This window comes from Rhinolophus hipposideros (assembly GCF_964194185.1).
Source record: "Rhinolophus hipposideros genome assembly, chromosome: 26".
Classification (NCBI taxonomy): Eukaryota; Metazoa; Chordata; class Mammalia; order Chiroptera; family Rhinolophidae; genus Rhinolophus; species Rhinolophus hipposideros.
Window position 1 is genome coordinate 15,845,656 of NC_138072.1, and position 13,747 is coordinate 15,859,402.

At 52.5% G+C, this 13,747-nt stretch overlaps 1 protein-coding gene across 2 annotated transcripts in view; it reads right to left on the reverse strand.

The window, feature by feature from the left end:
* KIF26B (kinesin family member 26B) overlaps window positions 1-13,747 on the reverse strand; it is a 414,751-nt gene that overhangs the window by 14,094 nt on the left and 386,910 nt on the right. For both annotated transcript variants that reach the window (XM_081038975.1, XM_081038976.1), the window contains 2 exons: window positions 8,903-9,065; window positions 4,530-7,908 (listed from right to left, as the gene is read on the reverse strand). In XM_081038975.1, the coding sequence (XP_080895101.1) occupies window positions 4,530-7,908; window positions 8,903-9,065 (3,542 nt within the window). The remainder of the gene's footprint in view (window positions 1-4,529; window positions 7,909-8,902; window positions 9,066-13,747) is intronic.

Consider the following 13,747-nt stretch of genomic DNA (forward strand, 5'->3'; position numbering starts at 1 on the left):
TATAGGAGGGGACTACACAGGGTGTGGATACCAGGAGGCAGGGGCCATCGGGGTCCACTTTGGAGTCTGGCTACCCCAGATGGGAAAATAGCTGGAACAAAGGCCACCCTCTCTCTCCCTACGATTCTCACCCCAGGGCATCGGGACGGGAGTGGAGATCATCCTGATGGGGGAGAGAGGAAGGTAACCAGCCTGAATTGACAATGACATTTCACGGGCTACGATAGCTTACCAGAAATATCCTAAAGGCTATCTAATTCCAGTTGCCGTCTTTCCATGCTACCTTGCGCCTTTCCAACTTCTTCACCATAGCACTCCCTGCCAAGGGGAGAAGTGAGTACCTAAGGTCAAAGGAATTGGAGTCCAGGAGCGAGGCTTCCGTGTTCGGGTATCATGGCTTTTCTCAGAGTTTTGAATTTGGTTACCTGTACATCCATTCCATGAATAAACAGATATCCACCACGTCTTGTGCCGCCCACTGAGGAGCCCTTCCACCCTCTCCCATGTCTTCCACAGGTGCACTGCAAGCCTTGCTGAGAGTACGATGGGGAAAGCTGAGGACTAGGGCAGGGGCACGTGGTCAGACGAGAGGAAATGGCGTTTAAGGCTGTGAAGGAAGTTTCAGAGGGAGAGACGGTGTCCTTGCTTTGCTCGGAAAGGCACAGAAAGCAATGGTGCCCACAAGCCATGCTATCACTGGGAGAAGCCTGGTCACAGGACCTTGTCTGGGTTCTCACATGGATGTGATTTCTTTGGTTTTCTGCATGCTCCACCTCTCAAGCAGACGCCTCCAGCTTTCTGCCTGAGCCCAGTCTCTGCCAGTGACCACTTCCTTCCAGTTGCTGGAAGGTCAGGGGGCATCCGTGGTAAGGAAATTGTGGGGAAAGCACGTCAGCTGGGCAGTGGTGGCATGGGGCCCTGTTGGACACGGCCTGTCTGATTGGGGATCACACATCCTGAAACAGTCTCCTCCTGATGCCCGTGGGTCAGGATTCCTTCTTCTTCTTGATCAATCACTGCTCATTAGCCCAGCACTCAATCCAGATGGGCAGAAGTTGAGTGTATAAAAAGACACTTAAGCTGATAACTGCCAATATAGTTTTGCAATATGAAACGGCCCCGATTCGACTTCAGAAAGTCAATGCTGATATTTTAATGAAACTTTCAATCAGGTCCCCTCTACCTAAACAGAGGCTGAAACCACCCTCACCTTTTTAATACATGGCGGCCAGCTGCATGCATTAAAAGGGGCCACTGACCAGTCACAGCCCATCTCACTCTGTCCTCTGCAGCACTGGTGGCTCAGGGGACAAGCCTGACATTGGGCTTTCCATTGGAGACACCACTGAGTCCAGACAGAAGAGCCCACACTGAGTTCAAAGATGCTGCCTCTTAGGTCAAATCTCAGGAAACAGGGCACCTGACACCTCACAGCACTCCTCAGGGGATGTGCTTCTGTCCACCCCCAGACTCCCATCCCCGAGAACCCATCACCATCCGCTTTCCCTCCACCACCCACTGTCTTCATTCTGATTCAAGGTACGGGCACTAGGAAAACAGAGCATCGGAAAGCATAGTGCACTAATGTTGAAAGGAACCAAAAACATCAGAGATGAGAGGGAAAGAGAGAGGATCGGTCTGTGTGGTTTTATTGACCAACAAGAGCCAGCTCCGCACGCCCCCGGCCCCATGAACGGCTGTGCTGGCTGTACTGTCTGCTTAGAGCTTTACCTGGAGGGTAAACTCTTCCCAAACTGGAGATAAGATGGAGCCAGTGTCCGGGGCCACAGACTTCTCCTCTGGGCAGACCCATAAGGTCACAATGAATCTGAAAAATTCCTGTCACCTAGTGAAATGTCTCAGTGGAATGCATTACTCATGTGCTTGTGTAAACCAACCTGCCGCGCTGCTGCCAGCCGTGTAAAAGTATAGCACATACAATTATGTACAGTACACAATACTCGGTAATAACGAACAACTGTTACTGGTTTATGTATTTACTCTACCTTTTCCTGTTCTTTAAGAGTGTACTTTTTCTGCTTATAAAAAAAGACTTTGCTATAAAACAATACATGGTTTATGCCAGCAGCAGCCTCATACGTCTCGCGTTTATTACATCTCCTGATTGCATCATTTTCTCTCGTGCTTGATTTAATCTCGTGTTGTTTTGCAGTAACACGGCGTGTAGGCTCGGAGCCTAGACTCAGGAGGCTACATAAAGGAGGCTAGGTGTGTAGTGGGCTGTACATCTAGGTTTATGTAAGGGCACACTCTATGACGTCTGCACGACCATGAAATGGCCCAATGTCACAGGACGTATCCCTGTCATTCAGGGGTGCACGACTGTACGATCATTCTTATTACAGTTGCCAGATGTTCGAGGTATAACCTCAGCTGGGCTTAAATTTTCTTTCTGTCATTACATCCACTAAGAATATCGCCTTCGATAATATAATCTCATTCTGTTGCCTAAGGCCACGCTCTTGCTGCTCCGAGCTTGTGCTCCCATCACTGCCTGGGCCTACAGTGCCCTCCATACCCTCTGCCTAAGCACCCTCAGGGCCACGCTCAGTGTTTCCCCAAAGCCTCTTCTGGTGTTCTGGGCCCTCCCTTGGTTTAAATGCTTCCTCTGCTTACGTCTCACTCCACCGCTCAGGATTTGGCAATGCACCTTGACTCATGGTTGTCTGTCGCACACTTTTTGTCCTTTCTCTCCAATCAGATCACTGACTTTTTACAGTGGCCTGTCTTCCCCGCTGCCTGTCCCTCCCCCACCACGCCTGAAACTTCCTTATCACCAAGCTCTAAAAGCAAAGAAGGGGCCTGATCAATATTTAACAACTGAAAATAAACCTCCCTGACTATGGATCGTTTTATGGGAAGGAAGTTGAGTCACCACCAATATTGTTTATATATTTGAATCGTTTCCTACAATGTGGGCCTCAGAGAGACCATCGTCGTTCTCTACCAACGCCCTCACTTTACTTTTAGGTGAGAAAATTGCAGCCCAGAGAGGACAGTCATTCCTTGAAGGTCACACAGCCCAAGACCCCAAGTTTCCTGCTTTCTACCTCAGTCTTCTTACTGCTCCATGTTATAGCCAGGAGAACAAGCCCACCTGCATCCACTCTCCACCAACATGGATGTCCAGGAAAGGTGAACTAAGTGACCTTGGTTGTTTCTACTGTTACAGATACTACGAAGCATTCAGGGAGTTCAAGGCCATCTTCCTAGTAACATAGTTCCAGTTCATATTTACGAAGGAAGTGACCAAAGCATTCAGACTTTCCAAATCCAAAAGCAATCTCTGATAAAAGGTAACTGCCTAATCTCCTTTGCAGTTCCAAACATCTCTAAGTAATAGTCAAATCCAGCCATCTGGCCAGGAATTTCCTGCGAGGAATTTTATGGCTTTTACTCTTAAAGAAGTTGCTTTTGATTTATGCTGATCATGTGTGACAGCCAGCATTTCTCTTAACAATAACAATGAATAAGTGAGACAAGGTCACCTAACCTGAAAGGAGCATATCTCCCCTGCCATATCCATTACGGAGCCCTGGATCTGCAGGGCTCACCAAGGTCCCATACCCTTCATACTCTATGGTAAATCCCACTCCTGGCACCTAGGCTGCCCTTTTATTTTACACCATTTTCCTTTAACAGCCTAACCTAACACGAGACCCTCAGAGGACAGCATCTGTCACAGGAGGGAGAGCCAGAGCAAGGACATGCGCTGTCCCCTCTCCAGGCAGGTATTTTACAGTTTTTCTTCCTCTTGACTCCTGTGCAACAGCCAAACCAAAAAAGGCAAGTCTTGAAAAAAAAGAATAAAAGACATTGAAAGAACAAAATGGATTGGTAGATTCAAGTCTCTACATTGGAGTATATGAAAGGTCTCTGTGACCTGCAAGCACACGTGGTCACATGGCAAAGTCCCACAGTAACCTGGACTTTGATGACCAAAACTGGTGCTGGTGCTGCTGTGTGTGTGTGTGTGTGTGTGTGTGAGTGAGTGTGTGTGTGTGTGTGAGTGTGTGTGACCATGTGTGTGTCAGTGTGCGTGTGTGTCTGTGTGTGAGTGTGTGTGTGTGTGGGAGTGTGTGTGTGCATTTCAGGCCCTGTGGTGGGTGTGCATACCCACCATGAGTGTGTCTGTGTTAGAGGCTATAACCCTGGTCCTTGAGCAGAGGGAACCCACGAAGGAACAGGTAGCTTCAGTCCCCCCACTGCTTAGTGTGCCTGGGCACCCTGGCTGCCACCACCATCCCACACCTTCACCAGGCTGATGACAGAGGGGCCTTCACAGCCTGGCGGTCTATTGACGCCCACACAGTAGGTCCGGTCTTGACAGTGAAACCCCGCATAGCTCTGTCCCCAGCTGTGGCTTACAGGGTGACAGGCTGCGAGGAAAGGACAGACCGAGTGTCGGCCCCACGGGCCGGACACCACCCGCAGGACGGCGCGGCAGTGGGGTTCGGGCCCCACGCCCCGCCCTGCGCCCCCACGCCCCGGGCCCGGGGGGCGCCTACCTGAATTGGAGCGTTTCTTTGGGGCCTTGAGGCTGCGGCCCCTGCCGCCCACGGAGCTGCTGTTCTCGCTCATGGAGTCCTGGGCGGAGGACGCGCTGCCCGTGGCCTCGCTGTCGCGCAGCATGCTCTCGTAGCCGCTGCTGCCGCCGCTGTGGTAGAAGAGCGCCGTCTTGCCCATGGCGGGCGGCAGCTCCCCGCTCAGCACGCTGCTGTTGTCGCTGCCGTGGCCGCTGCTGCAGCGGTGCGGCCTGCGCGGCGGCGTGACCTTGCTGTAGGGCGACGGCAGCAGGGGCGCGGCCGCGGGCTTGTCGTCGTCGTCGGGCCCCACGCGTGGGGAGGCCCGCGGCCCCGCGGGGCCCTGCAGCAGCTCGGAGATGCGCCCGTTCACCGCGCGCAGCGGCAGCTTGGCCGCCAGGCCCGGCCCGCGGCTCCGGCTCAGCGACTGCGTGGACCAGGACATGTGCTTGGCACTCGGGGCCGCCGTGGGGCTCTGGCCCACGGACTGCGGCAGGGACTTGGTGGAGAAGCTGAGCGTCTTGGTGGTGGACGCGCACAGGCTGCGCGCCCTGGGGCTGGCCAGCAGCAGCTTGCCCACCGCGGAGATCTTGGACGGGCCGGCCTTGGGGGACGCCCCCGCGGACTGCGACTGCGGGGGGCCCGCGTGCGTGGGCGAGGCCCCCGCGCTGCGGCCCAGGCTCCTGCCCGCGCGGGGCATGGTGCTGTCCTTGCCGGCGTGCAGCCGGGCGCTCATGCAGGACAGGCTCTCGGCCCGCTCCAGCGACAGGCACTCGTAGTGGCTGACGCTGGTCCTGCCCGGGGAGCTGGTCCTGCTGGCCAGCTGCTCCAGCTTGGCGCTGAACAGCCGGCTGCTGCTGCTGGCCTCCCTGCCCCTGCCGCTCGGCTCCTCCGGGAAGCTGGCCGAGAAGGCCGCGGGCTGGTGCACGGGGCTGCTGGTGCCGCTGCCCGCTCCGTGCTGCGGGCTGGCCCGGTTCTTCTGGTCCAGGCTGGACTTTCGGATGGGGGGCAGCGGGGGCGTCCCTTTGGGGCGAGCCAGGACACAGTGCTTGGGGGACGCCACCTTCCTCTCCAGGGTTGCCTTGGAGGCCTGGAGGCCCGGAGCCGTGCCAATGCCATTGGTCTCCGGGGCGCAGGGATAGAAGCTGCCATCTAGCTCCTCCTGTCGGCTGGCTTTCTGAGAAGCCCTGGGGAGGCTGCTGGACTTCAGGCTTTTGATGGGATAGGCGGGGCTCTGCGCAGGCACACTGGGCAGGGCCATCTCACAGCCATCCACTACCCTCCTGAAGGTGTCGCTGCCCGAGGAGGCAGACACCTCACCGCTGCTGCTGCTCAGCCTGTCCCCGGGGCTGGCCTTCCTGTCCTGCTCCTGCTCTGCTCTGGCCTCAGGCTTTGCGGGGCCGGCTGCACTCTCATACTTCACCTCTCCTTCACTGGGATAAGCATTCTCTCTCTTTACCTCCTCTTCTCGTTTTAGCCAGGGGTCCTCAAATGTCATCTCTTTCTTTGCACTGGTTTCCTTGCTCTCCTGGGACAGGGCTGCTTTGGCGGCTGAGCCGGCAGTGGCCATGGATGCCTCAGTTTCTTGGACATGCCGGGGGCTCATGGCAATGCAGGGGTACACCGTAATGTTGGTCTTCATGGGGATGTACCCTTCGCAGCTGCTCAGATTTGCCGTATTGGAGATGGTGACCATGGCTTTGCCCAGGGTGGAGATCTTACAGCCTTTGATGGGGGTGGCTTTGTTGAAAGAGTCTTCCCCCATTTCAGACAAGATGAGCACATTATCGGGGCCTGGCTTTGGCTTCTCCCGGCACACCACGGCAGTGTTCTGGAGGCCGCCGACAAACTCGGAGGCCGGAGGGTCTGCCATTGCTTCCCCGTGCCCGAAACACGTCTGGGCTATGAAGCTGTGGCACGACTGCTCGCCGTCACTGCCTGTGCTCATTTCACTCAGCCAGGAGCTGATGGAGGAACGCCTGCTCCCCGCCTCCCGGCCCTTCTCGTCCAGGGTCAGCTTCGGGAGGGGCAGGAACTGCGTGATGCTGACCTCGGAGACGGGAGCCATGCTGGAGTAGCACTCCAGGTCCTCGCTGATGCTGCCAATGATGCTGACGGGCCGCGAGCCCGACGCCAGGGCCTGCACAGAGCAGTCGCTGTTGAAGCTGATGATGCTGGTGGGGCGGCCGCCGTCCAGGACCCCGCTGATGGTGAGCTCCTCCACCAGCGTGAACACCAGCTCGTCCTCGCCGTTCAGCTCCAGCGGCTGCTGCACCGTCACCATGGTGGTGCTCACGATCTCCTTCTTGGAATCCAGAGACGTGGCTGCCTGATGCTCGTCATCAGCAGGGGTTTCGGGGAACCCTTCGCTCCCAGCAGACATGGATTTCTTCAACACCTGGGGACTCATTCCAACCGGGGGTGTACGCACCTCAGGCTGCAGCAGGGACTCGCTGGGTACCGTGCAGGAGTCCTTGCTCAAGGGCGGCAGGGGGGCAGGGGAAGGCAGGATGCCCTTCTGCGTGTAGACTTTGCATCTCTGGGAAGGAGAGCTAGCCGGCTTGTACTCTGAGGTCTTGGACAGGCTGGCAATGCCCAGCCGCGGGGAGCCCATGGGCCTGGGCTTACCTTCCACAAAGCCACAGGAGTTGAGGCTTTCTCGGCTGCTCTGCAGGCTGGGGCTCTGCACGAGCTGGCTGCTGCTGCCGGGGACGCTCCTGGGCGAGGCAGGAGGGGGGCTGTTGGTGAGCACGGCTGCAGGGGCAGGCGAGTGATTCCTCTGCCTGCTGGAAGCCAGGGCGTCAGTGCCGTCTCTGTCACTCAGCTGGCCATCTGACGCATTATCTTCCTTATCAGACTCACTGAACAGGTTTGCCCCAGCCGCTTGGCTTAACGGGGGACACTTGCTTGCCTGCTCTGCCCCAAACTGGGCAGGCAGCTCTTCGAAAAGAAACTTACTGGGCTCTTCACTGCCATCAATGCAATCCAGCCTCTCCTGCAGCTCGGCAAACGTGTTGCACTTCAGGCAATCCCTTTCAGGTTTGCTGGCCGTGGCCTCTCCAGCCTCCATGGACCGGCTGTCACCCCTGGTCTTCTGCAGGGCCGGCACAATGGGGACAAAGTCTGGGGGACCCTCGTTGTCGGTGAGCTCCTTGTCAGAGAGGGCCGTGCCATTTGGCCCAATGTAGATGACCGTGTCACAGGACTGCTCGCTGCTTGAAGAGTAGTCGGGGTCACTGGACAGGTGAGGGATAGCGAAGTCGGAATCCACCGTGGCCCTGGCGTGGAAGGGTCTCAGCTGGGTGGGCCTGCGCATTCTGCCTTCTTCACAGGAGCTCTCTCCCCCAGAGGAGCTTGACGTGTACTGTGAGTGAGAGGAGAACACTTAGCTTGGGGAGCCTTCCAAGACAGCCCTCCCAGGGAGCCGGCCCTGCTGACTGGACAGGCTCTCCAGGCCTCCTGGTCGGCTTCCCTGCATGTGGGCTGTTACCTGGGACGTGCCAGGCCCGGGTCCCATGTTCCACATCATGGCCTTAGATGCAAAGGGTAACCCTTACATGACACATGGGGAAACAGAGGCTGCTCATGAAAGGAGGTGACCAACCTAGGTCTGACCTCCCAAGGGCTGCGGGGTCACCAACGTGGCACACCCAAGGCATCAGTGGCACCTTCTATCACAGAACACAGAACAGTTGGCAAGACTCGTTTTCTACAAAGAAAAGCTACAAAAAGAAGGGGGAAAGCCCCACACATCACCAGCTGGCCCTAGAGCAGAGGACGATCATCGTGATTATCTTCTCAAACATTCTTATCACGCCACTACTGTCTGTCCCGGCGTGGCTTCTGTCTGGAAAATAAGCCTGCTGGTTGCTAGCAGACTCTTACCATCAACCAACAAGCAGGCCCACCCAGCAAAACCCGGCAGCCTGAAAGTGCCTCCTGGAAACACAGGGAGCGTGGGCCCACGTGAGCAGCAAGTTAACAATCCTCTCTGGGGTCAGCCAGTGGAAGGACACAGTCTGGGTCTACAGAGGGCCAAGGCAGGTGAGAGGTACACTGTGACTCCTTCGCGCCCTCCCAAATGGTCCACTTCAAAGGAGCCATCCATTTGAACTACAAGAGGACAAGTACTCCCTGTCAGGGGTCCAGGTGGATGACCGGGACAGCACCAACTGTAGGGACAGGAAGTGACTTTCTTCTATATCAGCCTCAGGCTTTTCCAGCCCCCAGGGGGACCCTGAGCACCCATGCCTCTTGTGCTCGGGGATGAGAAACACTGACTCGGCTCTTTCTGGACTCAGCTCCAGGGCACGGCTCCCAAAGCTCCTTCATTACCGCACCCCCTGCGAGCTCCTTACCTTCGTTTTCTTTTTCTTCATTCTCAAGACTCTCGAGGCGATCTGGATGGTGGACAGGGTTTCCGCGTAGTTCCCGGCCGCCGCCGAGATGTGAGCGATCATGGTGGTGCGACAGTTCATGTTCCCCAGGGATTCCCGGAGCAGCATGGTGAGCTTGCTTTCTCTGCCAAACAAAGTGGATTAAGGCTGCATTAGCGGGCCATGCTTCTCTTTGGCTGTCAGGGCAGGACTTCAAGCCTCTACATGGCTTTTTTTTGTTGTGGGCAGTGTTTTTTCTTATTCACTTTTTAAAAATCGTATACTAATTAACATCCTTTTCTAGCATGCTATGTGTAGTTGGCAGCTGAGCAAGTGCATCTAACCCCAAGTATGGAATGCATGCAAAACACCTCCCTTGGCACTTCTGTCCTGGCTGTCATGGGTATTCTTGTGCGTCTGTGTGCATTCATATGACATTGCACATAATGAGACCTGGGGATAGAAACCAGAGGAAGGGATGAAGAGAGAGATGGCTTTTGTGACTGGTGATTCGGCACGCTGTCTGTACACACGGTCCTTCACTGTGAGTGTCTGCACACAGGCAATCCCTGCCACAAGAAGCAGTTCCCCAGCCATGATCTTGCACTGAAGATCTATGTGTTTGTAAGACAGGCCAAGTTCCTTCTGCCAAGGAACTGCAGTCATTTTATTGCTATTGTCTCTGAACTCTCATATTTGCACAGAGTAATAATGAAGGGATTCTTGTCCCTGATGACACGTGACAAAACACAGACATAGGCCCAAGCACTGACTCAATCAGCAAACAGAGCACAGAACTTTCTAGAAAGGCAGGTACTGTATGGAGCCAGGTCCCTGAGTGGCGGTACTGAGACCCAGACTGCATTTTTTATGCTCTTTAAAAAATAACCTGAAGGAATAGCTTGTGTTTTTCCATTCTTATACTGTCCCAACATTTTTCCTGCCTTGCTTTTAAAAGGCTCAGCGTATGTCATCCCCAATAGGCGTCCTCTCAACTTCTGCCCAACGTCATTTCATTTCTGGAGCCTTCCGGGGTCCTAGGTGGAGGCAGACCCATTGTTTCCCATGCCCTGTGTTCACATTCCTGTGCTGTGTTTATAATGCCAGGTGAGAGGAGTTTGTCCTCTCATCTGTGTCCCTGTCAGGCTGCTAGTCAACCACCCCTGCAGAGTTCCCTAGAGAGGGACCATCCAACTCTGCAGACTCGGTGTGAGACGCAGGCCGCTGTCAGCAGGGATTAGACCTTGGAAATGGGGAAATCATTTCACACGTGACCTGCACAGGCCTTCAGGGAGATAAGACCAGTGTTAGGGCAATTGTTTCTCTTTTTCATCTGGGACCAATTAAAGTGTCAGTTTGGGGCTGCTGGGCTCACTCTGGCTCAGTTCCAGGGCAATTAAAAAATATAGCAGCATTTCCCTTCAAGCAAAATAATTAGTGATAAAAGTGGTGGACAGAGAGTATTATGGCTGAACGCTTATGTCTTCCCCAAATTCATATGCTGAAATCCTAAGCCCCAATGTGATGGTATTAGGAGGTAGGACCTTTGGGATGTGATTAGGTCATGAGGGTGAAACCTTTATGAACTGGATTAGTGTCCTTATAAAAGGGACCCCAGAAAACTCCCACACCCCTTCTACCCTGTGAAGTTATGACAACAAGATGGACATCTATGAACCACGAGGTGGGTCCCCACCAGACACTGCATCTGCCCGGGCCTTGACTTGGGACTTTCTAGATTCCAGAATTGGGAGAAATAAATTTCTGTCGTTTAAGCCACCCAGTCTGTGGTATTGTGTTATAGCAGCCCAAACTAAGAGAGAAAAGAAATGCAGATACGGAGGAGGACTGAGGCCCGGATCTAAACATTACCTCCTTTCAAAATATATGCAGCAGGATGTCACAGACACCAGCATTGCTGATGGCCAGACATCCCTTGCAGACATTTTTGGCAGAGACACTGCCCCGGATGAGCCTTGGGCTTTGTCTTCACTGTGTGAAATAGAGGACAGATTCCATTAGGGTTAAGCTGTGATCACATACAGCTGATTCTTATTACTCATGGTAATTGACTCCTATTAAGTCTCGGTGAAGATTGTATTAGTGAATTAGGAGCCATTGCTCCTTGGGGAAACTCATGGTTGAGGTTCCCAAGCACCTCTGGTCACAACATTTTGTCAGGTGATCAACACATAACCTTGTTTCCTGTGCATATATGTTTCTGTGTCACAATACCTTCTTTAATCCATGTTTCTTACAAATAATGAATTATCGCACCATTTCTTTATAATAAAATACCAGTGAGAAGGGTTTACCATTTTCCTGACCCTGGGTATCATGACCATGGATTTCTGTGGCTTTCAGCCTCACAACAACACTGTTCACTATATTCTTTTAATTTAATCAGCCATCCTCTGTGAATCCACAGATGTAACCACTTTTCCATAGCGTCATCATGCACGTTAGGTGTTTCCTCAGCACTTTCCAGAGCAGCTGAGGTAGACGGAGATCAGAGAACTTCGTCTTCCTTTTTCGAGATGCACTATATGGTTGATTCATTAACATTGAACTCACGCCAACAGCACAATAACATGCCCGGACGAAGCGTACCTAACACACGTGTTTTCTCCGTAAGGCACACCACTGCTTTCTTGCACTAAGGAACACTGGACAGTACTTCAACAGTGTATGGTGGTACCTCGGTTTTTGAACATAATCGTTTCGGAAGACCGTTGGAGTTCTGAAATGTTTGAAAACAGCCCACAGCTGGGCCTCAGGATCTTGCACTCAGCGGAAGCCACGTGACATGTTCAACTTCCGAGGTGGTTCGAAAACCGAAGCATTTATTTGCAGGTTTACGGCGTTCATAAACCAAAATGTTCATCAACGGATATGTTTGAAAACCGAGGTATTACTGTACTTAAGGGGCCATTTAAACTGGAATCACCAACAAAAAGTTCACAAATGCAAAAAAGGGGCACTAAATACACTAAAAAGAACACTTGTTTACAGCAAGACAGGTGAAACAGGAAGGCAGGGAATGTGCCCATTGGACAACTCAGAGTTCCACTGGTACACCTGTCGGCAAATGCCAGTGTTTTCACTGCAAGGATTGATTTGGGGTTCACAAATGAATTTTAGTGACTAGGAAAATTTACAAATATGGGGTCTGCAACCAATGGGGACACTCTGAAGTTCCTAACTCTGTCTTATTAATCAACTGCTCTCTGCTGAAGGCACAACCCACTTGTTTCTCAGTGTGACCCTAGATACATTCTCTGGAAAAGATACCAAAGACAGAAAAATGGATATAATATTGTTATAGCAAACTGTTTTTGCCCTGTGTATTTCCACAGTTCTCCATTCATGACTCAATCATAGGACTTTTTTTTTTTTTAAGTTCACATTGTGGGAAGAGGCCAGGGCATGTATGTTGCTTGGCAACCAGAATTTTAGCTCTCCTGATGGAAAGCCAGTGAAACTGCTAGCAAGATTCTTTCACCTGGGCCTCTCTAGACTCTAAAAAGCACATCCTTATGGGAGTGAAAAATGGGGGCTATAAAGCTTTGGTGTTTTTCCTCCTCATAATGATCCTTTAACTTGGAACAAAGACAATGAAGTTGGGTATGGAAGGTGAAAGAAGGGGCAGGGTACTAGAAACTGCAAACTGTTGGTTTAACGCAGCGTCTTTGGTAGGAGAATAAAAAGGTTTAAATAGTTTCTAGGGCAACGGTCAGCACAAACTCAGACTGCACCTTTGCTTCAAGACTGAGGCGAGAGGAATTCTCATGCAGGTGCAGAGCTGCTGGCCCCCTGAGCCCCACGCCCAGGCTGAGGGAGGGATTTAGAGACTCAGAGAACATGTGGGAGGGGTCCTGGCTGTCCAGGGCAGGTTGGTCAGGGGCAGGAGGGGCCTGGTGACAGAGCAGCGCCGACTGGAGTCTGGGGAACGACCGTGCCACTTTGTCAAATAGCCATGTTTTTATCCACACATATTCTACCTCCCTCCCACCCCAACTGCACACACCTTTTATAGTGATTTTTGGAAAAATGTCTTGCTTTTTAAAATAAGTCAACCTTTTACTAGACATAGAAAGAGACCACAAAAAGAAGAGGATAATGAATAAATTTTAATTAATAATACTTTTAAAAGAACAAGAAAGAGCAATTAGGACAGGAGCTGACAAACTAGGACCTGCTGGACAAATTTGGCCCACTGCCTGTTTTTATAAATAAAGTTTTATGAGTACACAGCCACACCTACTCGTTAACGTACTGTCTTTGGCTGCTTTCACACTATAACAGCCGAGTTGAGTACATGTGGCACAGCCCATAAGGCCTGTAAAGCCACAAATATTTACTATCTGGTCCTTCACAGGAAAAGTTTGTTGACCTTTAGAGTCATGATGATGTGGTATCACCCCAGGCACAGTGCCAGAGTCACCACCAGAGCATGAAGGTCTGTCTGAATGTCCTTACTATACAGTAATCTCTTTCTGATGTGATTGTGTTAGCTGTTGTCTGCATTGTTCTCTCTGGGTTCAGAGGTTTCACGGAGGGAGAGCTAAAGTCTGTCCCCTGGATACAGGCAGAGGAACAAATGCCGGCCTTTAGAAATCACTCAAGCACCAGGCCGTAGCTATGGCGACTGCCCAAATCACTTCCTACTTCATGCAGAAGCAGATCCCATCCTTCCAAAGGGGCTGTGAGATGCTCACAGTCACTCAACCCATGAACTCATTAGTGTCTGTGGCAGGCAGTTCATTGAAGAAACACTTAGTGAGCACTGAGCCTACATAAGGCACCGTGCAGGGGCTTAGAAAGTGT